This window comes from Scleropages formosus, chromosome 14, assembly GCF_900964775.1.
Source record: "Scleropages formosus chromosome 14, fSclFor1.1, whole genome shotgun sequence".
NCBI classification, from domain to species: Eukaryota; Metazoa; Chordata; class Actinopteri; order Osteoglossiformes; family Osteoglossidae; genus Scleropages; species Scleropages formosus.
The window spans coordinates 22288603-22315349 of NC_041819.1; the positions used below are offsets into that span (position 1 = coordinate 22288603).

At 49.2% G+C, this 26747-nt stretch overlaps 2 protein-coding genes across 5 annotated transcripts; one reads left to right on the top strand and one right to left on the bottom strand.

Annotated features, from left to right (window-relative positions):
• Positions 1–408: 408 nt before the first annotated feature.
• LOC108928987 (uncharacterized protein C21orf62-like) lies at positions 409–4874 on the bottom strand. Its single transcript, XM_018743244.2, has 2 exons — positions 4785–4874; positions 409–2173 (listed from the first exon to the last, which is right to left on the bottom strand). The coding sequence occupies exon 2, from the start codon at positions 2109–2111 to the stop codon at positions 1356–1358; it is 756 nt and encodes a 251-aa protein (XP_018598760.1). The 5' UTR covers positions 2112–2173; positions 4785–4874; the 3' UTR covers positions 409–1355.
• On the top strand, positions 4399–26747 carry LOC108928986 (CD276 antigen homolog). Of its 4 annotated transcripts, none has more exons than XM_018743243.2 (9): positions 4399–4495; positions 15911–16032; positions 16230–16297; positions 20884–21264; positions 23892–24194; positions 24732–24830; positions 24948–25001; positions 25140–25211; positions 25718–26747. In XM_018743243.2, the coding sequence occupies exons 3-9, from the start codon at positions 16252–16254 to the stop codon at positions 25726–25728; spliced, it is 966 nt and encodes a 321-aa protein (XP_018598759.1). In that variant the 5' UTR covers positions 4399–4495; positions 15911–16032; positions 16230–16251; the 3' UTR covers positions 25729–26747. The 4 variants fall into 4 exon arrangements, with proteins under 4 accessions (XP_018598759.1, XP_018598758.1, XP_018598756.1 ...); XM_018743242.2 differs by lacking the exon at positions 4399–4495 and adding an exon at positions 14594–14920 and having other exon boundaries at positions 15906–16032; XM_018743240.2 differs by lacking the exon at positions 4399–4495 and adding an exon at positions 14594–14920.

The window sequence follows — 26747 nt, forward strand, 5'->3', positions numbered from 1 at the left end:
TTTTCTTTTTTTAGCTCCATGACCCTTGAGGCTGTTGGTGTCGGGACTGCTGTTCGTACCCGCACGAATTTTTATACATCTGTTGAATAAATGAAAGAAGGGCGGCACGGTGGCACAGTGAGTAGCGCTGCTGCCTCACAGCGCCTGGGTGGTGCGAGAGAACGTGGGTTCGATCCCTCCTCAGTCTGTGTGGAGATTGCGTGTTCTCTGCGTGGGTTTCCTCTGGGTGCTCTGGTTTCCTCCCACAGTCCAAAGACATGCTGTTCAGGTTCCCCCAGAGTGTGTGAGTGACACAGAGAGAGTGTGTTTCACTAATGTAAGGATGAGCGACCCATTGTAACTAGTGTATCTAGCAGTGTAACTCACCTTGGTGAATAAGGTGTGTGGGCTGATAACACTAAGTGGAGTTCATTGGAAGTTGCTTTGGAGAAAAGTGTCTGCTAAGTGAATAAATGTAAAAACAGTGCTAATAAAGTCTCTGTGGGACTTTCTCTGTGGAGGAGGTGATGGGAGGTAACCTTGCATAGATGACTGGCCCTGTGAGAACCCAGGCTCTGTGATTTGTGGTGGATTTGTTTGGTCAAAGCATGGGGAAGATGTTCAAGAAATGCAGAGATGTGTGACACTACCCAAATGAAAAATCCCATTTATCTGCCTGGTGCTGTGTTTGTGCCCGTACCCCTGTTGCAGTGATGACTGGGGCTGTTTTTCTTGTAGTGATTATGTTGGTTGTGCACTGTTGCGTTGGCTGTGCAGATGGGGTTTGGGGACTAGAACATATATTGCATGGATGGACAGAAACAACTGTACGCACGTGTACGCCAGAAGACGCCAATAACGAAGAGTGCAGGGCAGAGGCATTGGCTCCTGGTACAATTATCACGCGAAGGGCTTCGCCGTCTCGATCGAGACGACCGCTGTACGCGGCGAATGAGCGGAGGCTCTGGATCGCAGCCTGACAACCACCATCTGGACTGAGATCATCCCACAAGAGTGCTGCTGACTCTCCCGCTCTCCTTCCCAAGCCCCTCCCCGTCGACGGCCACCACGGCGCCGCTCGGCCTGAATGCCCCAACCGCAAGTTCCTTGGCGAAGATGACACATGAGCCGCTTCTTATTCTCGTTCGCTCTTCCTGTGCACCAGGTACGCTTTGTCCTTCTGTCCCGTCTTCGTGACTCACCGTCATCACCAGCGTCTGCCTGTTTCGGAATATTGCAGGTAGACAAAGAGATCGCCTGCTCGCTTTGTCGATTATTTCCCAGGGAGGCCCACGTGGGGTCCAAATCCATGACCTCTGACCCCCAGACCGTCCAACTCGGCCCCAACAAAGGCCAGGATCGCGCCACCTCTAGTCCTAGTAGATGAAGGTAAGGAGACAGTCCTGGAGGGGGTGGTTGGAGTGCAAGGTTGTGCGGGGCAGGGGCAGATGGGGGAAGTGCTGGGTAATTGAGGCAGCAGAGGGGCTGCTCACGCTGTAGGCCTTGAGGGAGGACAGGCCACTGAGCAGGGACACGTCCAGGAAGGAGACGTGCAAGAGAGTGGGATTGGCAAACCCCGGCGACTCGGGCACCTCCCCCCTCTCTTCCCTCCCAGGCTCGGTGGAGATGGTGAGTGTTTGCTCAGGGTGGGTGGCACCAGGAGTGGAGCTGTACACCCGCAGCCTGCGCAGACCAAATAGCGCCAGAAATGGCGGCGGGGCCAGTGGCATCAAGAGGGCGGGACTGCAAGCGGACAAGCGCAGATCCTGCACCGCGCTGCCGTTCAGCAGCTCCCGCAGCAGCCAAGCGTCATGGACCCACACCGTTAGGCCACCCTGCACGCTGAGGCCAGCAGGGGGCAGTGAGGAGCGCAGCACAGTGTGACAGCTGCACAGCAGGTTGGCCAGCGCGTTGTTGCAGTCCTGGATCTCGGATGCGCAGCTGCAGTTGCGCAGGCTGTTGGCATTGTCGACATTGTCAAACAGCAGTGTGCTGTTGGGGGGCGGCTGGGGAGGGGGGCGTGACCCCGTGCTCGGGGATGCCACGACCACGGTGAAGGCAGCAGGGAGGAGAGCGACCAGCGCCCACAGGACAGGAGAATGGATTAACGAGAGGCAGCCACTCCAACGCATTTCCCAGATGACCTCTTGGCTACATTGCCAGACCTCTGTCTTCGCCCAAGACAAGGTCACACCTGTGGAAAGAGATGAGAAGATGGTCAAACTCAACATCACATAGCATTAGCAAGACCACCGAGGCCTTCGGAAACACCAGATCCACTGAGACCACCCAGAATACCAAGACCCCAAGACTATCAAGAACACCAAGTCAACGAAGAACTTCAAGAATACCACAAAGACCACCAAGATTTCGAAGGTCACTAAGACCATTAACACCAAGTCCATCAAGACCATTAACAATATTAAGACCGCAAACACTGTCAAGAATACAGTACTTCTTGAAAGTATGTGAACCCCTTGTGTCCCTTAGTTTTACCACAAAATGGTTTTTTAATGACGATGCAGTGATTCTCGTGTGACATAAGCGTGAAATTACCAATTCCATATGTTGCTTTGGAGGAAATCGTGTGTGGTAGAAATATTCAAGTAGTGCAGGTGTAAAAATAAGTGAACCTCGAGTTTCATTGATCGAACCAAGTAGGTAAGTAGAATCAGGTGTGTAAATCACAGGCATTTATTCATTTTATAAGTTGAAGACTTAGATTTTTTAAGTTTATTTTAATATTTTATTCAATAATGACTTTCCCTATAGGGTTCACATACTTTCAAGCGACACTGTATGAAGACCAACAAGAACATCAACATGTCCACTGTCCCTGTCGTTTGCACCCACACACACACATTTTCTGAACCGCTTATCCCATTTGGGGTCACGGGAAGCCAGAGCCTAACCTGGCAACACAGGGCATCAGGCTGGAGGGGGAGGGGACACACCCAGGACGGGACGCCAGTCCGTTGCAAGGCACCCCAAGTGGGACTCGAAACCCAGACCCACCGGAGAGCAGGACCCCTGGCCAACCCACTGTGCCACCGCACCCCCCTTGTTGTTTGCACCTCCCTCTCTCACACACAGACACACACACACGCCATGGCGCAGACTGTGCCTGGCACAAAAGTGCCGAATTTCTGCTTTACTCAAGTGCTGCACAGATGTGTTCCTCATTTCCACCTGGCAAAACCCTTTTACTTTAAAGAAGCGGTGGAAAATGTTCTGCAGGCTGCAGCGGGTGGCACACAGACGCCGTAAAGCGGCCCCGAGCTGCGGTCGCCTTGGCGAGCCGAGTTAGAAAAGCCACTTATTTAGCAGTGAAAAAAAAAGTTTGTTTTCGGAGTTACTCGTTTAGGAAAATAAGGATGAAATCGCAGCCATTCGTTATGACATCCACTGACATCATGTTGATGGAAATTCTGGGAGAAAAAAAAAAAAACTTAAAACTTTTCCGCTGTTGTAATTGGCACCGCTGTTGGACATAATGTACCCGTCTAAGACTGTCTGGAATAAAAAAAAAAAAATGAAAGAAACGTAACAAAGAAGCCTTTCTGTCTTCCTTTAATATAGAGGGTTTAAACACATGCCAAGGAGCAGCTGTCCTTCTTCACACGATGCTGTCATATTCAGGAACACAGCTGGTCTGGTAAAGGTCCACCAGTTACTGCCACACAGACCAAATGCCACATGTGTTCCTTCTTCAGATTTTGTGACCACCTACACACACACACACACACACACACACTCTGTCCGAACTGCTTGTCCCATATGGAGTGCAGGGAGCCGGAGCCTAACCCAGGGCGTAAGGCTGGAGGGGGAGGGGACACACCCAGGATGGGACACCAGTCCGTCGCAAGGCACCCCAAGCAGGACTTGACTCCCAGACCCACTGGAAAACGGGACCTGGTCCAACCCACGGTGCCACCGCACCCCCTTACCCCAGCTTCTCTTCACAACCAACTCCTACATGAAGTCCCAGGATTCTCTCAGCAACCATCTTCCACAATAATTGCTAGAATTTTGTCTTAGCGACCAACTCCTACAGCAACTCTCCAGGATGTCCTTATATCAGGATGCCCCTGTAGCAATGAGCTTGTTCAGCAACTACCAGGATGCTGTCTTAGCAACCAGTTAGTACAGGAACTGCCAGGATTTCCTGGTAGCAACCAAGTCCTACTACAGCTACAAGGATGCCCTCGTAGCAACCAGCTCCTTCGTTAAGTGCTGCGTTGTCCTCGTACTTTCTACAACCATCACATAATCCATTTCCATACTTGCTGCTCCCTCTCGGTCTCCGTGCGATCCTCTTCCTGCCCTCGACTCCTCGGCTGTCGGACGCGAGCTCCCGAGACCGGAGGAAAGTGGCTGGAGACCCAGACGGGGCTGAGGGGGAGTGGAGAGCATTCCTCTGACATCACCTTCTAAGTGCACGGGCGACGGCAGAGACCGAACGCAGGAAGAGAGCTGCGGGGCAGCTGCATCTACTAGAATCCCACAGCAAGCAGTGGTGTGTGTGTGTGTGTGTGTGTGTGTGTGTGTGTGTGTCTCCCTCACACTGGTTTCCCAAAGAAGCTCCGTTGCCGTTTTTATCTTCATTCCACCCCCGCACCTCCTTCCCCCGACATGGTTTCCCACATCTGTTCCAGCTGCTCACTCGCGCCCGAGAACACGCGCACGAGGAGCGACCCTTCACACGCTCGTACGCCCACACACACACACACATACACAGAGCGAGGGAGCGCAAGAGAGGGAGAAATCAAAGATGAATGAAAGGGAGTGGCGGAGGGGAAGCTTACCCTCTTTACCACGGTTCCTCTTCAGGCTGGTCCTCTGTCGTGGCACCAGAGACACAAACACACTAAAGGTCGCTCTCCCTTCCTCTTTCCCGCCCGCCCGCCCTCCCTCCCTCCCTCCCTCTCTCTCTCCCTCTCTCCCTCTCTCTCTTTCCTCTCCCGCTCTCCCTCCGTCTGCCAGCTCCCGCGCCGCCTCCTTCAGAATAGTACCGGAGCAGCCCAAATTGAGTCACGGGCCGCTGAAAAACAACCGCTCCCGGCCGGGAGGGGAGAGACGGCATCTGAGCGCTGGCACCACCTCGCCGGGTGCAAATTTCATAACCGCAGTCATAAATTTGAACCCTCCTCTATTTCTGGTGTCCTGCACAGTGTTACCATATGGCTCCGCGCTGCCGCCGCGGTGGAGGAGCGAGGGACTGTGATCGAAAGGTTCGCCTTGGGGACCGGGCTGGGACATGAACGCCACTGTACCGGCAGGATGGTGTAGAAACACTACTGTACCGCACTTGCCTGTAACATATGGTGTTGTGGTGAGGGAGCCTGACTTGTCGAAGGGTCACATCCCACCCACGGAGGGGCCTCGTCTGGATTGTGTCAGGAAATGTCCCGAGGAATAAATGTGTGAAATTCCAGGGACCTTGTGCTGCTTTCGTTAAATGCCTTTGCTGTTGAGTGTGTGTGGCGCAGCACAGCAAGAACAGAGCATGCTGGGATTGGTGATGTGATGGGGTGGCACAGCGAGCAGCTCTGCTGTCTCACAGTGCCTGGGTGGTGAGAGAGGACACGGGTTCGATCCCTGCTCGGTGTGTGTGTGGAGTTTGCATGTTCTCCCCGTGTCCGCGTGGGTTTCCTCCGGGTGCTCTGGTTTCCTCCCACAGTCCAAAGATATGCTGTTCAGGTCCCCCATAGTGTGTGAGTGACAGAGAAAGTGTGTTCTGCTGGTGTATGGATGAGTGACCCAGTGTAAGTAGTGTATCTAGCAGTGTAAGTCACCGCGGTGAATAAGGTGTGTGGGCTCATAATGCTACATAGAGTTCATTGGAAATCGCCTTGAAGAAAAGCCTCTGCTAAATAAATAAATGTAAATGCTGTCACGTTGTGGTGATTTGAGTGCGTTCTTGTGCGTACATGCTTTTCTAGCCTTGTGAAGATATTTCTCAGGGTACTGTGGTGCAGTAGGGGGCGTCACAGTTCGCGCTATTGCCTTACAGTCTGAAGATCTTACCCTTCCTTGGTATGGTAAAAGTCGCCCTGTTCTATAAAAGGGACAAGTTACAATAAGTAGCTTAGTGTAGAAACCTAATGCCACGAGTTGCCCTGTAGATAAAGATCTGAGATGAATATAAAAATGCTCTTTGACAATAAACGCAGGGGGCCGGACCACGCGGGGGATTCCCTTCGGTGTAAAAATACTTCTTTTCTTCTTCAGATGCGATCAGCTGCCTGTGTCATTTCAATAAAGATGCGTTTATCACCATGAAACACATGACTCTCTGTTGGTGTCATACTTTAGGGTGACGGACGTTGTTTTTTATGCTCTCTCTGTGTGTGTGTTCTTGCCTGTAAGGATCAAAGTTTTCCCATTGTGGAAGTGCAGGTGCCTCCCATTAAACACAAACTGCTTTTCTAATGCCTACCCCCCCCCCCCCGCCCCGGGACCCCGTTCCCCACGTCTGTCGATTTCTGCGGAAAGTGCAATGCGCTCAACTGGCAGCCGGCAGGAAAAGCACCGGGATTGTGAACTTTGCCCAAACCCAGAATGAGGAAGCGTCAAAGGCCGGGAATGGAAAAACACCGCCCCCCCCCCCCACCACCATACAGGTCACCTTCCTGGAACTCAACTTTTGTGTTCGCGACCCCAAGCGTGTCAGTGTGGTGGCAGATCCTCTTCGGATGAAGGTCAAATTTCACAGGAACAGCAAACGACCGTCATCCAGAGGAGGTCAGCAGTAGCGATGCACGTTTCATAGAGGATGAGGAGCCGTGGGGGGGCTGCGGGGGGTCGCGGATGCTCGGGGGCGAAGGGGGGTCCTCATTGACAAAGGCATTAGGCTTGGTGTCCGGTTCTTGATTCAACGGGTCAAGGTTAAAGACACGTGCATACCTGGCGTGCTGGGTATGGAACCCCATCCACTGTACTCTTTCCACCCAACAGCCCAGTCAGAAGTTCCGAAGTGCGGTAAGAGACGCCGTCAGCCAATCACAAGCAGTCCTTTGCCCCCCAAAAAAACCCCGAGCTAACGACCCCTGACCTGCAGCATCACAGAGAACACTAACAAAATATTGAAATGTACAATTAGGAGGTAAAGGTGCGCATTTCTCAAGGGTTTTTCTCAAATGAATGAATACAAATGTTTCCTTGTTTTACACTTTTGTTACCACTTCTGTCACCAAAATTATTTTTGCAGGGGGTAAAACTGTGTTTCGGACAAATATATTATATTTTCTAATTATGATTATATAATCCCACCGTTAAGCAACAAGAGAAACCCCCTAGCTTCATACCCCCCCACCTCCCCGAACCTAAATAAATAAGCATATAAGTGAATGTACTAAAAAAAGATTAACTTCAGTTTCCCTTTTCAGTGGTTTAACTGAATTTATTTCATTTTCGATATAGCAGGCAAAAAAATGAAAGCCAAATAAACCTGCCCCAGAGCTCTTTCTCGATGTTTGCCCCCGCTCTTCACTTAGCTCCTCCCGTGCCCAGGAGGAGGGCAATGGGGGGGGGGGCTGGGATTAGTTTTCGCGGAGGTCAAAGTGAGTCAGAGCGAAATGGAAAGCAGGGAAATTATTATTGAGAACCGGTTACTGTGTGAATACGAGATGGAAAGTGCCAGTGGCCAAGGTGGGGGGTGGGGGTGGTTGTGGACCTAAAGTTATCATCATTTCAAAAAAATGCCCATTGTTACTGCAACTGTTTACCACTTCATTTTAATTAGACAAACATCTGTTCTGCTTAAGCTCGGCAAGGAAGCCGTGGGCAAATGGAAGGTGACGGCGGAAATGCGGTGCTGAAAGGTCAAAGGGCGTAAGAAAAGGAAGAATATTTGGAAGGAAATGCCGGTCGAGTTCTGGAACGGCTTTCGTGACCGGAGGTTATGGCGTCTGCGTCACAAGCAGATACAGGTCCGTCTCACACACGCACGCACACGCAGAAAGAAAAACATACACGAAGCTCATTGAAAGACTGTGGAACCTACAGCCCTCCCAGTGTCAGACACCCAGTGGTACCACCATTCTTTCTACATCATTTACATTTGTTTTGCTTATTTAGCCCCTGCTTTTCTTCCAAGTGATGTACGACTCGGAGTAAAGATGGTACGTCTGAAAAGAAGACAGAAACGTAGACGCAGAAGCGAGATTCTCAAAGCGCTATAAATTAAAAAGCCCGGTACCGCATTTTTACCGGCTTACTTTAACTGAGTGGAGGTATGTACAATGAGCTCGGAGTACAGTTTTTAGACACACGACGCAGCGTGAGTTTGTGGAGCAGACAGATCGCGAGATAAGCGGGTCCAAAAGTGACGTGTTTCGAGACCTTTCTTGAACGTTCGGAGGGGATTCAGCAGCTCCGAGGGACAGAGGGAGCTTATTCCACCACATAACCTTCGTTGACCTGCAATATTTGCTCTGATGGGCTTCTTGATGGTCGCTGGGACACAAGCATCCTGCTAACGTTAAGGACATAAGTAGTTGAAAAGCACTCTTTAGAAAAAACTCTTATGAAAATATTTTGGATGCCAAACGTCCTTCTCATTTTCGCCTTGATTACCACGACTTGCGGACCGACTTCCAGAGTGATCAGTCACATAACCACCGCTTTGGCTGTCGGAGCAAATGGCGACTGCATCGACTTGGGACCGTACGTTTCGAAGGGCCCTGCGCACAATTTCAGCCAGTAAAACAGCGTAAGACGCAAGCATTGAACTTGTTACGTAAGCTTCCTTTTTCCTGCTCTTTACACCCTCCAGGTAAGAAACTCTTTCTGAGATGTTAGCACTGCAGAACCATAAAGAAGAACTGAAGATAGTGACCCAAAGATCAAAACCCACCTCCTGTTGTAGTATACTGGATAAATGTATGTACTCTGTGTTAATACGGTAAAAAGTTCCCCAGCTGTGTAAATGGCTCAGCAGTAAGTGTTACCTTAATAATATAGTAGCTTGATACTGCAAGGTTCTCGGAGGTTCTTGGTTCTGGCTCCGTTGTGGCGGAACGCTCTCCCCCTCTCACTCAGAACTGCTGAATCCCTGTCCACATTTAAAAAGGGTCTAAAAACTAACCTCTTCCAGACCCAAGTCGCCCACCATCTCTTAAGTTCATGTAAGGCGTAAATGTTCGCGCACTTTAACTTTAAGATCATCCCCAAGATAAATCTTTACACAGCTACTCCTGTGATGTAACGTAAATGTTTATAAGCATCTCGATTTCAAAAAAAAAAAATTAGTAGGAAGGCGATCAGGAATCGTCGTTCAGTTTTATGCAGCTACTCGCGCGATGCATGCTGGAAAGAAACTAACTGTATTTAAGAATCACATGCCTGCAACTATGTCTCGCTTTCTCCTAATGTAATGCACACATTGTATTTTCTATTAGATGTATGTTGCTAGGAGGAGGTGCGGTGGCGCGGTGGGTTGGACCGCAGTCCTGCTCTCCAGTGGGTCTGGGGTTCGAGTCCCGCTTGGGGTGCCTTGCGACGGACTGGCGTCCCGTCCTGGGTGTGTCCCCTCCCTCTCCGGCCTTACGCCCTGTGTTACCGGGTTGGCTCCGGTTCCCCGTGACCCTGTATGGGACGAGCGGTTCTGAAAATGTGTGTGTACGTCGCTTTGGAGAAAAGGCTAAATGAATGTATGTAAATGTAGGCAGCTTTAGAGAAAAAAAGTAGTTTTAGAGAAAATCAGGTAAATTAAGTAACAACAACAATAATGATAATGATAATAGTAATAATGATAATAGGTTTCCGAATAACCCTCATGCACAGTGACATTTGCCATCAAACACAAAGGCAAACGCTCAAGGACCAAGCAAAGGCTCACAGCCCCACCAACCCCCCGAAAATCGGACCCCAGAACGACCAGAAAAGTAACGGAGGGGGCAAATATGCGCGCTGCCACTTGAGCTCCGATCCGAAAGGTGTTTCCTCGCGCGAGACTCACCTGCGTGGGTGTTTCCGACCGTCCCGCGCCGCTGGCCCCGGTCTGCAGACGGTCCGATACGAAATTCCACGGCGGCGGGAGGCACTTGTTCTGCTCCTGTGTCTCCTTCCACTATTCCGATAACTCCGCCCCCCCGGACCCCCCTCGTCCGTACCCATAGCAACCACAGCCAAAATCCCACAGCCGGCCTGGTTCATTATTAAAGCAGTGGGACAACAGGCCTTTGTACAGACACTCCCCTGCAGTAAGCAGTAATTAGGTTCACCGCAGCCGTGTGTGTGTGTGTGTGTGTGTGTGTGTGTGTGTGTGTGTGAGAGAGAGACTCCGAGGGCTGTGCCTACACCGCTAATGGCACCTAATTGTAAAGTACACAGCTGCGGGTGCTCCCGGTGGGCCGTGAAACCACAGTTGCTGCAAACGTGCCCGCCAGTGCCTCTCGCCTACACAGCAGGCCCGTTTGACCGTACCGCGGTATTACGGCATCGGCTCTGTAGTGAAAAATCCAACTCATCTGTAGATTCACAGCGTTGCATAGCACGCGGAGAGGGGAGGAAACACACACTCCTGTGCTGCGGAAGAGTCCCACGTCCTGCGGTAGTGCATTTTATCGGGGTTCTTACCCTGAATTGACAGAGTAAAAATCACCTTGCTGTACCAACGGATGATTCGATGTAAGCAGGTTTTGTTATTACAAATCTGAGATGTGCCACCTGCGCCTGGGGTCGCTTTACTGGAAAGCTGATGACGAGATGTACGAGACGTGGGAGTGATGAGTCGGCGAGGAGTCGACCGTGACCCGCTCCGCGGTCCACGGACACGTGACCCAGCGCGGTCGCAGCCGGAGCCGGTGCTTTTTTGTCAGGACGAGTAGCGGGCCCCGAACCCTATTTAAACACTCGTACTGCTGATTCATTGTGTTTGCTCACGGGCAAATTCCTTCCCCGTGGCCTGAAATTCCGCAAAGGATTTACTCCCTGTGACACCGGCGTGGGGTCATAGGTCAACAAGCGTCCTAAATCACTCTTTCCCTGCAGCTCCTAATCCCGCCTCTGCTCGAGGTACCGCAAACGCAGCAGATTGGGCCCACATCCCTCTGTTCTTGGCCACGGGGGGGCAGAGTAGATAAGGAGCCACATCTGTGAGATCCACTGTTCCAAAAGACTCTTGACTATAAGACTATAGGATGATTTCTGCGAGTTTCTTTGAACAAAAGCTTTTAGATTTTTAAAAATTAACTTTTTTTTTTTTCCTTTTTTTAGATTTGGCACAGGAAGAAATTCTGAGCGGGGTGTTCAGACACGGGTTTCTCCTCTCTTGCACGCTTCTCGTCATTTTCATTTGGGTCTCCCCCCCACAGTCCAAAGACAAGTTTCGGGCAAACTGGCGACTCTAAATTGGGTGTGTGTCATAGTCCTGTCCGGACCAGAGTGTGTGCTGTGCTTCTGAGACAGATTCGTAACTGGATTAAGATTCTTGCACTGGACACACTGTTGTTGGTATTTACCTGACACTTTCCTCCAAAGTACCTTACAATTATTTACCCATTTATACACCTGGGTAATTTTATTCCACTTACGGTAAGTATCTTGCTCAAGGGAACTACAGCTAAGAGTGGGATTCAAACCAACAACCTTTGGGTCTAAATGCAGCACCTCTAACCACTACACTACTAGTACACCTGTATAAGTAGAATGTGCCCATTCTATTTATATCCTTACATCTGTGTAGTATAAAGAGAGTAATATAGGAATGAGTCTGTGTGTAGAAATAAATAAATCTCAGCTTGTTCACTCCTGACCATCGTGACCCCGAACTGGACAGGCGGTTAATGACGTAGAAATAAATGTGCCTTTTTCCGCTCCGTTCGATATCCTTCGATCTGCGTACCCTCGTCATGCATGTAACTTGTACCACGCTACAGAACAAGGGTTTACCGGTTTGCACTTTTAAACTTTTAGCTGCTTTGAGTCGTGGCTGATGTGCACACACTCGTTTTCTCATTTTCGAATGTCATACAACGACAGTCCTGCTGGTGTGTTAGTTGGCCCCGTTGCAGCGACACACTGACACACACTGGATTGTGAATGATTCAGGAAGTCTTTGGGAAATGAGCGAACATCCAGGTTGCACCGTTTCTGTTGCCCCGGCAACCAAATAAACAAAACGCAAATGACATCAAAACAACATCTTTCTTATATTTTTTTGAGGGGGAATCCCCGCAGAGGAACATGGCTGTTGCCAGGGTGTGGCAGTCAGCACATGGGGCGCGGCGATGCCAGAGCCGCTGTTTCCCTAATAACCGTTTGTCTGTAATTGCGGGAAAATAACCTGATTGTCGAGTCCTGATTTGGGTGCTTTGCGATGGACTAGCGTCCCATCCAGCGTGTATCCTCTCCTCCTTCAGCCTTACGCCCTATGTTTCCGGGATAGGCTCCGGCTCCGAACAAGTGGTTGTTGATGTTCCTTGGTTATCTCCTTGATGTAGACTGTGTCTTTTCTGACTCAGCAGTGAAAGTGGTGGAGCAGAAGGGCACCGGGAGGTTGTGACTTCCTCACTCATGCTGGAGACTAGGTCCGGTACTGCTGTGGTACTCAGCAACGGTGACCGCTTACCGAAATGGTGACTGCAAAAGGGCAAAAGTTTCCCAAAATTCTGGGAAAGTTCCTCTTTGATGAGCAAAAAAATGATGTAATTAACATATCGATGGATGAGCCAGATGCCTCCTGACTCCTCTTCCAGTTTGGAAGCAGGAACCAGGCAAAAAAAAAAAAACCATTTCCAACAAATATCTGACATGCTGTGCTCTGGTGGAATTTTGGCAGAAATGACTTATTTTTTTTTATATTTACTTATTTAGCAGACTCTTTTCTCCAAAGCGACTTCCAATGAACTCTATGTAGTGTTTTGAGCCCACACACCTTATTCACCAAGGTGACTTACACTGCTAGATACACTACTTACACTGGGTCACTCATCCATACATCAGTGGAACACACACTGTCACACACACTATGGGGGAACCTGAACAGCATGTCTTTGGACTGGGCTGGACTTTTAGTTTTATTTAGACATTTTTCAAAGAAATAATTGTCACCCTTCCCACCCACTCTTCAACCACAACCTCAGTAGTTCCTAGTACACCCAGAAGCCTTCAACTTACTACAGGAAACATAGCAGAAGAAGGAGATACTTTATACCTATGTGTATGTATCTATACTATAAATACACACACACACACACACACACACACACACATACACGTATATACAGTATACCATATAATATTATGTATAGGTTGTATATATTGTAATTCCTCGTAATTTTCAGTCCACTTGCTGCATTTTGTGTTGTTAGGCAGGTGATTTTTGCATAATTCTAACAGTGATTTTCAATATTTACTTACCGTAACTTCTAAGCTCTTGTTCTGAGGTTCTCAATATTTTTTATGTAATTTGGGGCTTTCGCTGCACGAGGAATGTGTGAAATATGAGTCTAACCTGCAGCCTTGGGTCCTGAAGGGTGCGCGTTCAAGTGCCACCTCTCATCGGCGTACACTAGATCAAGGTACTTATTCTGAACTGATACAGTAAAAGTTACCCTGCTGTATACATGACTAAATCACTGCAAGTTTCTTTGATGAAAGGCTTCAGCTAAACTGATACTGTAAGTTTGCGTTACTTTTCTTACAAATATTCCATGTGTTGCTCTTTCTAGGACATTTACATTTATTTATTCAGCAGACACTTTACTCCGAAGCAACTTCCAATGAACTCTATGTAGTGTTATCAGCCCACACACCTTATTCACCATGGTGACTTACACTGCTAGATACACTGCTTACAGTGGGTCACTCATCCACACATCAGTGGAACACACTCTCTCTGTCACTCACACACTATGGGGGAACCTGAACAGCATGTCTTTGGAGTGTGGGAGGAAACCAGAGCACCCGGAATAAACCCACACAGACACAAGGAGAATATGGAAACTCCACACAGACTGAGCATGGGATCGAACCCATCTCCTCTCACACCACCAGGTGCCCTGAGACAGCAACACTAGTCGCTGTACCACCCAGGCGTGTGTTAAAGCCTCTTTCGGTGGTCCAAAAATACGTATTATTGTCATCTTTGCATTTCTTAATTTGGCTGACACTTTTCTCCAAACCAGCTTACACTGATTTACCCATTTACACAGCAGGGCAACTTTTTCTGGTGTAGTCCAGGTTAATTATCTTCGTTATGTCAGAAGGGGGGGATCGAATCCATCACCTTCACATATAAAGGCGGCGGCTCTAATTGCTCTGGTACGGCCAGCAAGAATTCAAGCGAAACCACTTGCCTAAGGTGACAGCAGCCCGTGACTATAATCATCCGGGTCAATGTTCGAACCGTTACGGCCCCGTCGCTAGTGCCGCGTGTGCCGGGGGGGGGGCTGATCTGCGGATGCAGGTTCCATGTGCAGTGCCGCACGATTGAGGAAAGTCCCGACTGCACTGATACTCCCTGACGTGCTCTCAGCCGGAATGGAAAATGAAGAAAATTCCAACACATTATAAGGTATCAGAGAGACGTCGGAGAAGAGGAAGGACCCCCCCAGCCGCATTGGGGGGGGGGTGACTCTTCTCAACGGGACTCATTCTCCATGGATATGGAAGGGGTGCTGGGCATGCTGTGTGAAGGTACGTGTGCCGTCGCACCTGTGTTTCGGCGACATGTAAAGGGGCGTGTCGCCCTGAGTGAGAGCTCGGGTGATGTCATCGCTCAGCCAACTAGGTTCACATGGGGAACTTCCAGAAAGAAGTCCCGTGCGAAGCTCCTCCAACACCATCAGTAATGAGGAGCAGCGCACAGCCGCTTCAGTGCCTCTCAGGGCTCCGAGCGGCTCGTTGGAGGAGGACGCGCTCAACGTTCACGTCTCCACATGTTCAGGTGTTCACATGTCTGAGGCTCCCTCTCAGGGGTGGAATGTAAATTAAGGTAAGACACTGTTTTTGGCCTGTTTTAATTCATAGACCGTGTCAGTGCGTTGAGGGCACGGCTCAGTTGGGGTAGGTGCGTGTGTGTCACTCAGACGCGCTGCTCATGACACCTCCAGCCGGTGCCGGCGGCTCTTCCTCTTTCTGAAGAAGCGCTCAGCAGAACAAGTCGTTCTCGAGCTCGTGTCGCGCGCTTCGGTTTCACTTCTTCCAGCAGCCCGCGCGCAACTCGCTTACGCACCGCGGTGCTCGCGGCCGTGATGCGCGTAGGAGGAACGGGCTTAGTTTCCACTGCGTGTGGCAGATCCGTCACACGTTGGGGGTCCAGTTAGTAATTTGAGTAATATTTTGCAGGAGAGTAAATATGGATGTTTGTTTTCTATTGTCATTTATTGCTACAGAGTGACGTGCACTGATTTGCTCCTTTTACACTGCTTGGTGGGATTTACTGCAAGTCATGGTCAGTACCTTGCAGGGGTACTCCAGCACGTGGTGGGATTCGAACCCATGTCCTCAGAGTGTCAGGCTGGAGCAGCTGTAACCGGGGCGCCACGTGCTGATGGGCTCAAATCACACCAGGCTGTTGGTGTGGATTTTTGGTGTATGTATGTAGCGGCACCGCGATACTGGTGCCTCGTACTGGTATACTGGTACTGGTACAGTATTACCTTGTGGGAAAAAGCAATGTGCTAAAGTTGGGGATGATGTAACAGTGAGCCACTAAGTGTACCACAAACCGTACCGCGTTTTACTTCACAGCGTCCGAGTCCGAGCTTCTTTCACCTTCCTATTGAACTTGGCCATGAAATCCACACGGTGCAGCGTCCCCTTCACACCATGCTGCCCTTTCCTCTAGCCACCCGTCCTCCGTCACACACTGGCCGCCTGACACACCCCCGTGAAGACACACCCCCCCCCCCTCCCCAGTGAGTCACCGCGCAACTCATTTCCTCGCACTATAATACAGCTTTGTTTATTTTGGGGAGGACAGAGCGGCGCGCGCACAACGCTACAAAAGGAGCGGCCCCGGCGACTGCGGTGTGTGAGACACACACGCACTTCTGAGAGAGACCGTGAGCATCGGTGGAGCTGCCGAGCCTTACAGTGAGATGAGTAAGTGGGAGGCGCGCCAGAAGGGTATGGGCTCTCGAGTTTACCTCACTGCTCCGAGTGCTTCAAGAGAAGGGTTGCTGTGTGTGTCTAGAGGATACAACACTAACAGCTCTACTACTAGTACTACTAGTAATAGTAACAACAATCATAATCATAACTGATTAATAATATTGATCAGTGCATTTCTTCTATCTCAGAATTTTCTGAAATCTCTGCAACATGGCTTTGATGAAGGGAGGATTCATTTTCACCGCACTGATTATTGGTAAGTCCTCTCCTCTGCTCTGAGTTGGTATATAATACACACACACACACACACATTTTCAGAACCGCTTGTCCCTCACGGGGTCACGGGAAACCGGAGCCTACCCGGCAACACAGGGCGTAAGGCCGGAGGGGGAAGGGGACACACCCAGGACGGGACGCCAGTCCGTCGCAAGGCACCCCAAGCGGGACTCGAACCCCAGACCCACCAAAGAGCAGGACTGCGGTCCAACCCACTGCGCCACCGCATCCCCTTTCTGGTATATAATATTGACTGATATATTAATATCATATATTAATGTTAATGGATAAACATATATTAACGCTCAGTGTTTTTGCAGCATATGTGTATTTCTGTTAGCGTGGCAGTGCTCGCATTCCGGGGTTTTCACACTGGTGGATGTAACTGCAATAGCAGCCAGTAGGGGTCACTTTTATGAATGGAGCAGAGCCCCCACCTAGTGAGCTGGTGGTTGGGGGGGCGGGGTCTCAGCTAATGTGTAATCATTTGAAACGTTATTATATGGACAGTATGTGGTGAAAAATTAAAAGTGAATATTTTGTCTATGAGTGAGGAAGGAACGAGGCCTTGGCTGGGGGGGTGGGGGGGTGGGGTGGGGCGTGAGAATAACGACTGCGCAGGCCACGCTAGCGCTGTTCCTCTTAGTTACAGCCGTAAAAAAAAAAAAAAAAAATTTAAATATGAAAAAGTTGAGTAACATTTGAAGTGGTTTTGCATCGGCGACGAAACCTGTCTGTTGGGTCTTCGTCACGTCAGTTGGGGGGGGTCTGGTCTGGTCTCTTCCTTCCAGGACGTTACCGTAAACGCGACGCCTGGTCACAAGGGAAAATGAAACCTGTGCAACGATGTGGAACTGCTCTGCGAAATTAATAAACGAGTCATAACTGCACTGTCCGGGTCCAAATATAGGAGACTGAGAGGTGCAGTGTGACTGACCTTCCGGCCTGCGCTTTTCTGGTTTCTGCAAGGCCATGTGGAGCAGAGAAACACACACACACACACACACACACACACACACACACGCACGGCAGTGCTTACAGCAAATTTTGTTTAAACTGCAGTCAAATGCTCTGGTCCCCGTGTGTGGCAAATATCGGAAGTGGCGTAATGGCGTGAGTCACGACCGCGGTTTTTTCGAGGCATCTGTCAGTGCTCTTGACCACCTAGCGGAGGCTTTACGCTTCTAGACTTTTCCGCGAATCCAGCTTCTCGTTTGTGAGAGGGGATCCCCGTCCGTCCTTGGGAGTGCTTTTCGGACGCAGCTCAAGCGCCGAGTCGACTCGACTCGATCCCGAAGGCCTAGGGGATGACCGGACGCCCACGACCGCTTCCAGTAATTCTTAAACATGACCGGTTCGCGTCAGCGTCACGGGGCTGTCTGCTCGTGTCGTTGACCGCATGAAAAGGGAGAACTCGGTCCTTGTCGATTCCTGGTAGCGGCTGAGCATCCAGACCGCTAGCCTTCCTGGCATTGTTTGGCTGCGTTGCCATGGGTAACAGAAGGCTGTTGCCCCGTCTGACTGTGGGTACTGGAAGCGCGAACTGGATTATAAATAACACCATATGAAGTAATGATGAAAGGAGCACCTTTCTGATTACAGATGCATTGATTATGTTGTTTATAGATAAGAGGGGGTGTGGTGACGCAGTGGGTTTGCCTGGGTCCTGCTCTCTGGCGGTGAGTCTGGGGTTCGAGTCCCGTTTGGGGTGCCCTGCAATGGACTGGCGTCCAGTCCTTGGTGTGTCCCCTCCCCCTCCAGCCTCGCGCCCTGTGTTGCTGGGTTAGGATCTGGTTCGATGTGACCCCGCTTGGGACAAGTGGTTTCAGACAACGTGTGTGTGTGTGTTTGTAGTTAAGGAGAAATCTTTATTTTCCTTTGAGTCGACCGTGCTCCCTGTGACCTTTTCAAAAATCCCTTCAAGCCAACAGTCCCAGCTTCTAGGAAGTGGCCCCAAGACGTAAAGGTCAAGACGTTAAGGAATCCTTGAGCGTCACTCGCTCTCTGACCGCTGGAATATTCCAGGTCTTTTGCCACTGATGTTGGTTCCTCACCCACCACCTTAGATAAGGGTGAATAAACAGCTGTACATTTTTTATTTATTGTCATTTTTACTTGTTTGTCCTCACTGTAGGCAATGACAACAAGAACAATAATAATAATAATAATAATAATAATAATAATAATACCTCCCTTCCTGTTGTTGTATCCTTGATCGAGGTGCTTCCTTTGAACTGATTCCGTAAAAATTAGCCCACAGTGTCAGTGGGTAAATAATAATAGGTGGCTTACTGTAGAACACAGACCCAGTGTTGTAAGTCACGGAAAGAATCGGATAGATGAATAAAACAAACAAAGAAAGGAGGAAATAAATAGAAGAGCCTCATGTGTGGTCAGTTTACTCGAGTGGACGGAGAGATATGGAAAAAACCCAATGTTTGGGTGGGGTGGGTGGGGCGGGGGGTTGAAAACGGGTCCCTTCCGCCACCGTCCAGCTCCTTCGCCAATACGCCACCTGCTGTCAGGTCAGTGCTCGGAAATCTCGCCGTAGCAAGGACCCAAATAAAGGGATGTGAAAGGTTCATCTGGAACACCCCTCCAGGGCGCATGAATGAGGCCTTTCGAGAGGTGCTCCGAAGTCGCCGTCCGACGTCACGGAAGCCATTAGCGCCCCGGTCTGCCTTCCCACATCCCAGATTTCGTCATCGATCTGACGAGGGCCCCGTACTCTCTGTTCTTGTTTCTCGGGCCGCTCGTCTGCCGTGCGCTTCCTCTTTGCCCTGCCGGGAAGTTTCGCTTAGCTGAGTTGACACTCTCTCCATCTTCTCCCTCTCGCTTTCGCCGTCAACCCTGCTGTGCGTGGGCTGCTCGTCAGGGGTCATTATTTACCACGCTGCTACTGCGATGGAGCAGCGGTCGGAGTGTCCCCTGGTTTTCCGGTGACTCGCTTTGCTCATGGAAAGCTGACATCACCGCGCTCCTTGGCATTTTCTCGTCCGCTTTCGTCCGACGTCTTGGGAAGACGCGTTTAACGCAGAAACTCCGCTCGTTACACCCCTCCATTCCAGATAAATCACGGGTTCGGTATTGCCGAGGGGCGCCGCCCATTTCTCACAGTCAGCTGCTTGGATGTTTATGGTTTCTTTCTTTTCCTGATATCATTTCTGTGTTTACCGTCATCGACGTCAAGAAGAAGATGCAGAAAACTTAAAGAAGACCACCAAGCCGTGGGTGGTCCCACTCCTGAGTTCGCAGTATTTTTATTATTCATTGCTTTGGTGAGGTGATGCTTTTCTCCAAACCAACTTACAGTTATTTACCCATCTATACAGCAGGGTAATTTTTACTCAAGCAATTTCAGGGTAAGTACCTTTCTCAAGGGTATTACCGTTGGAGTTGAGACTCAAACCTTCAACGTTTGGGTCCAAAGACAGCAGCTGTAGCTATTATGCACCCAGCTTCCCCCCTTTACCTCATCCTCTTCTCCAGGTTTAGGTTTGATTCACCCATTTGCACAGCAGAGTAATTTTTACTGTGTCGGTCAGCATAAATAGCTTGATCAAGGGTACTGCGGCAGCGAGTGGAATTTGAGCCCTTTCACCATGTGGAAGACAGCAGTGGTAACCTTTAGACCACCTGCTGGCCCACATCCTCCCAGGGTTTTGATGGCTGGCAGGTAGTGTAGTGGTTGAAGCAGCTGCCTTGACTTGAAGGTCCTGGGTTTCAATCTCACCTCCAGCTGTAACACCCTTGATCAGGGTACTTGCCCTGAATTTCTCCAGTAAACATCACCCAGCTGTATAGAAGGGTAAACCATTGTAATGTGCTTTGGATGAAAGGGTCGACTAGATGTTCAGTGTAAAACCGTGGTTTTGAACTTACTGTCCCATCTCTGTATTGGTGGGCAGTTGAGAACTGACTCTTTGAGGTGGTTGAGTGAGACAACGGTGGTTCATGTAAGACCCCAGGAAATATTTGCTCATGACTCTGATATTTAACACAGCCCCTCTATCTCAACATGATCTTTAGGACCCAGTAAAACTAAGGTACAAAATGAGTGTTTGAAGTTCGTTGTCTGACGACAGTGAATTGCACTGATTTTTAACTGCAGTATGAATATTCACCATTCATTTCGGCTTTGGGATATGTAATATGAAACCTGTCTATGCGTACCTATAAGCACGACTTCACGGTTTCGCACATGGATGATAAACGTTCTAGGAATTATCAGTCAAAAGTTTGAGCACGCCTAGTCAACCTGGGCGATAGCTGTATGGGAGGAGCTAGACCAGGGGAGTGAAAGCAAAGCAACACGCTGGCGTCCCACAAGAGCTGGGAAGACCTGGCGCCTCGCTTCCTGTTCAGATGTGTTAACCGAATACCTTGTGATCCGAAGCTGGTTTCCAGGAGGTGAACTTTAACTTTGACTTGCATTCTCTGTTCCTTGTGCAATTTCCCGGGCGACAGTTGCGTCGCAGTGACCAGGTGGGGCCACACAAAGGGTTTGCGGCACATCGCTAACAAGCACCATGTCTGTCTGTCTGTCTGTTCTTCTCTCTGCTCCAGGCTGCATGACAGCGGCGACCACGGGAACCATGGTTGGCAACAGCACTGTCAACGCAACCCTGGGTCAGTCAGTCACGCTGCCCTGCGTTTACAACCCTAATGCCCCACTGGATAAGCACTCCATGAGGATTTACTGGCAGTATCAGGCTGGGAAAGATCCAATCGCGATGAAGATGTACAACAAAGGTGTGATGGAGATGGGAACACACATCAACAAAAAGTACCAAGACAAGGCCAAGGTTGCTGTAGAAGAGCTGGAAAAGGGCAACTTCAACCTGACCCTCGATGCCGTCGAGCACTCCGATCAGGGCACCTACCAGACCGTGTTCATGTACAACGACAAGAAGGTGTTAGAGTGCACCAACTGGGTGCATGTTGGAGGTAAACGCGAGATCGGCTTTTTCGCAGTTATCAAACCATAGCATTGTTGGTGTAAAAGAACTAACGGATGGCACAGAAGAGGGGGAAAAAAAAAAAACGCAGCACTTCCTTTATGCTGGTGGCCTGCTGTTCACACATGGTCTGATCTGCAGCTCATTCTTTTTCTGGGGAAAGTCAGTCAATGGGTGGTGTAAAGTTACTCTTCCTGAACACACACACACACACACACACACACACACACTGCCTGAAACAAACCAGAGCCTAACCCAGAAACACAGGGCCAAAGGCTGGAGGTGGAGGGGACACACCCAGGACAGGACGCCAGTCCATCACAAGGCACCCCAAGCGGGACTCGAACCCTAGACCCACTAGAGATCAGGACCCGGCCAAACGTGCCACCGCACCCCCCGCCTGAGTGTAGTGCTGTTACATTTACATTTACTTATTTAGCAGACACTTTTCCCCAAAGCAACTTCCAATGAACTCTATGCTGTGTTATGAGCCCACACACCTTATTCGCTGCGGTGACTTACACTGCTAGATACACTACTTACACTGAGTCACTCATCCACACATCAGTGGAACACACTCTCTCTCTCTGTCACTCAGGCACACGCCGTTCCATAGCGTGTGAACTCTCAGTGGACTTCCGTTAAGTGTGACGTGGGCGTGATGAAATGTAACCTTAACCCTGACAGTTGTTTCATTTCCTCAAAGGAAGGTTCTGAAAGATGAGCGGGCGGCACAGCAGGTAGCGCTGGTGCCTCGCAGCTCCCGGGCCGTGCGTTTCGCGTCGTAATCCAAAGTTGCGTTTCGGGTCAGTTATTGCCACGACGTTGCTCGTAGCGTGCGAATGAGTGTGTGTGACTGCCCTGCGATGGACTCCTGCCCCGTTCAGAGTGTTCCCTGCCACACACCCTACGATTCTGGGCTAGACTCTGCGCCACCGTGACCCTCGTTGGACCAGTTTGTCTTCGTATCCACATATATGTAATAAACAACAAAAACAATCACGTAGAAATCATTGCATGTGCAGGAAGGAGTGACTCCCCATCCGTTTGTACACTTTGGATTGTAAAGATTTTTTTTTTTTTAATCCTTTATGATTAAATTTATATCCTGCGGTTCACAAATATACTTGCGCACACATACAGATTCTTACTGAACTGTTTTGCACTGTTGTGCTTATTAACTCGTAGCATAGTGTGTAACGCTGCTGCCTTTAGGTTGTAGGTTTGAATCCCACCTCAGGCTGTAGTAACGTACTTACTCTGAATTGCTCCAGTAGAATTACCCAGCTGTATAAATGGTAAATTGTTATAAGTCCCTTAAATGAAATTTTTTTCTGTTCTGGAATCCCTTTAAAGAACTGGTTTAAACCGCGCTTTCATAGTACGGATGTTTCTTTTATAGAACGACAGGTTCGGACGCTGTCAACGGCGCTTAAAACCGCCCGGACTGCTGCCGGCCAGAGGTCGTCATGAGTCTCGCACCTCTGCGCTCATCTCTTAGAGCGTTTAATAGTGACACGGTGGAGCAGGGACTGCGGGCTGATGTGTTTAAGGAACTGGACTTGCGGACCTGTGGTGACAGGAGCCACGAAAGGTCAAAAACGTCCGTATTTCGGGACCCCGGCGTCTTCTTGGCAACGGGATCGCTCTCAGTTCTTCACCTGCGCTCACATCATCGGGGGCTTGTTTTCTGGGAAATCACCTCTGAGGCCGGATGTCGAACCGCAGGCGAAAACACGGTGACCTCGGGTCACTTCTGAGACGTGGCAAAAAATACCTTTTTTTTCGCACATATTTGTAGGATTTCAAGACTGTTCTTCCACGTGGCATCATTTTAAAGCTGAGAGTGCTGGGAAAAATGTGTCCTCTACAGTGGACAAAAAGAATGCCTGAGGCTCAGGGGGACAAAAAGAAAGAGCTCAATAGTAATAGAGCGGAGTCCCGAATATTCGGATGCCGCGGTACTTTTTGTCTCTTTTATGCTGGACATATTGCTACATGCCTATGATTGATACCCTGCCCAGTGTAGAACCATGTGAAACCTCTCTGGAGATCTCAGGGAGACCAATTTTGTGAATTTCTTTTTCATTTTTCAACCCTTTTTATAGTTACGGGCTGAATTGTGATAATACAGCCACGGGTTTTGCTTTAGGTTTTACCATTAAAAGAAATATTAATGAACACAAACGGCTTTTAATTATTCAGATAATTAATGTAATTTGAATTATTAGTTAAAATTATTATTTTGTAAATATCATTAAATAAAAAAGTCTGTATACTTATCATTTATGCTCTAGGTTCCATTATTATACTGACATAATTATTACTGTCAGTGGCTGGAAATGAATAAATGGGGGATTTTATAGCTTTTTATTTCAGTGCTTAAAATAAGCAATGGCTCATCTGGCAGCCCATTTAAAAGTATAGCTCGTGTGGCGCGTGGTTCCGTATTGCTGGATTCTTTGTAATCTCCCCCGCCGAACCCCCGACACCCTACTGTACTGAGACCCTAAACCCTACCGCAGTTACTCCAGTGGTAAACTTTGACATCATGCGGAGGAAATGACATCTTAACCTGAATATCCAGCCCCTCTTTGTTCCCTCTTGGTCTTTCAGCGGAATTCAGTAAGCCGGAAGTGAGTGTGGTGTCATGCGTGACGTCAGTGGAGAAGGTGAAGGAGGTGGAGGTCACGTGCCGCACCCGGGGAGGTTTCCCCCGGCCGTCCATCCGCTGGAGCTCCGGTAACTGTTCGGCGGACCAGGAGGCGGACGACAAAATCAAGGAGAGCTCCCAGAACAAAACCTTCGTCGTGCGGAGCCGTCTGACGGTCAATGCCAGTGTGGGGCAGAAGTACACCTGCAGCATCTTCAACCCCACGCTGGGGACGACTCAGGAGAACTCGGTCACCGTCCTCCAGTGTGAGTGGCCTGTCTTTCAGGAACGAGTTATTTTTATGTTAGCTGAGTCCATAATGTGAGGAGGTATGCTTTTGTATTGGACATTTGCACGCACGTCCCCTGTCACCACATTAGGATGCCCGGGAGGGGTGGGCTTGGACCACTCGGTCTATTTTTCTCTCCTTGTTCACAGTGGGAGTTTTTTTGTTTTCCTCTCCTCAACTGTCAACTGCCTGATCCTGATGTTCAGCAATAAGTGCTGCCGCTCTCTAGTGCACCTTTCCCTGGGATGTTGTTCAGCGCTCTGTGTCTCGCCCTGGTGGGAAGAGTGCTTAGAACATTAATTGGAGTGCGTAGAAGTTGTTTTGAATTCTACTCATCAACGTCAATATTTTGTCCTTTGGCCACCTCCATCATTTACTGCTTTAGTTGTGGCCCGTTTATGCAGCGGTAGCATTTCAGATTTTAGGCTCAAACAGCATGGCTCCATGTTCAGCTCCAGGGCGACTTCCTTTACCACACCTGCTCACACCTTCTGTGGTTGTCACCTCTCTGCAGGTCTCGTCCCGAAACCCTTCCCCACCACGATTTGTGTCATCATGGTCGCCGTGGTAGTCGTCGCTGCTATGCTGTTTGTCTTCTTCGCCTGCAGAAAAAGTACATTCTCCTTCTCGATCATAGTAATGTGACCTTTGTGTTGTTTTTTTGTTTGTTTGTTTGCATTTTGTCTCCTGTGGTTTGAACACACTGGTCTCTCGCTCTTTCCTGCTGCAGAAAATGCCAACAGACCCAGGGAGGGAACAACAGCAGCGGCAGCGTCAGCAGCAGGTACGGGGTACACGCGCTCCTCATCTTCATGACTTCGTAGCTCTTTCCACGCGCCATTCTGTGCGTCATGTTCGCTGAAGATCAGTTGGTTCAACAGCTGAATCCCCACAGCGCTGATTTCAGCTTCCTGTCTTCCAGGTTATGATCTGGAGACACAGAAATTACAGGGCAACGGTAATTATGGAAACCACACCGACGAACATGATTCAAGTAAGTGCTATAACATTTATGTGAAACCTTTTTCTAAGGCAACTTGCATTATTATTATTATTATTATTATTATTATTATTATAGCTTCTATACTGACTCTGCAACTTTAAAAAAATCTGATTTTTCATAAATACAAAGTCACTCTTACTACTCGGAAACTTTGTAACTTGAAATCTTATAACTGGAGGAGCCTGTGTGTTCTTCTTCAGATTATTATTATTATTATTATTATTATTATTATATTGCTTATTTCATGTTTTTATGCATACCAACTCAGCGTGATCTTGACAGTTTACCGGCACAGTTCAGGTTAAGTGCTTCTCTCAAGGGTACAACGTCAGGTACCGTATTTTGGAGCATTAGCCCGTGTCTTTTTGCCAGCGGCCGGTGCTGCACATGTGCTCGAGCTGAACGTTCACTGGAAATGTCCGGTGAGGCTCCTGGGTCTCCGGCAGCAGCTCGAAGCGAAGAAACATAACTTTCCTTCTCACTCTTCCATTCCGCAGAGATCTTGTGAGAGTTTCCTCGGCTTTCCCGCAGTGGATCCCCCACGGCCGCTCCCTTTCTCGCCTGGACTTTCTGTGCTCTCGCAGAGGAGGAAGCGGTCCGCTGGAAGGGCTGCACCGGCGTCGAACGGCCACCCCCGCGCACCGGGGATCCTTCGGCACGCTCATCTAGAAAGCGGCGGGAACACGTTACACTAAAGGAGATGGGAACTCCCCGTCCCGCTCGGGAGCGCTACGCTTTGCTGTCTGCTGAGGATTATGGGAAGTTGTTACGATGGCCTCGCTTGGCGTCTGTTCCCTATGGAAATAACCTTGTCTGGGGTGTTTCCTCTTTGTCTTGGGGACACGTTTTGAACAGAGTCCATCGCTCGGCGGCGTCCCTGTGGGACAGGTGTCGTGGCCTCAGAGCTTTTTCTCATGGTGCCCACCTACCTCTGTATTTTTCATGTACATGTGTGTCATGTACTGTATATATCATGTAATATATATGTAATTTATCTGTGATGCCCTTTAGGGCTTTAACCCCTTTCCTGTAATGTACAGTATAGTATCTGCCAGTAATTTATCAAGTGTTTCCTTCGTGAAATGTGAACTGTGGTGAGGAAACACTTCAGCATTATTTAACTTCAAAAGCTTTACTAATACCAAGTTCTCACATCGCTGCCTGTGTTTACCTGCGTAACCATGGCAACGTGTCCACCTTGCACTTTCACCGATTTGACGGCGTAGCTGCGGATAAAATGTTGCTCCGTGGACATGTCGGCTTTACTGTGTTACCAGTGCAAATTCACATCTGACACAGTGAGCAAATGCAAACTGAACTCTGCTGGGAAAGTTCTGGAATGCTCCGTGCGCTCCTGGACTGTCCTGCGGATGTTGCTCTCGTGTGAACAATAGATTATCTTGTTCTTTTTCATATTGGAAAGAGTCATTAAACTTCGCTTTACTTAACTTCAAAGTTTCTCATTTTCCTCCCTTGTATGTTTTTATGTACATATGTATGGGTGTGCTGCAGAAGATAATAATAATA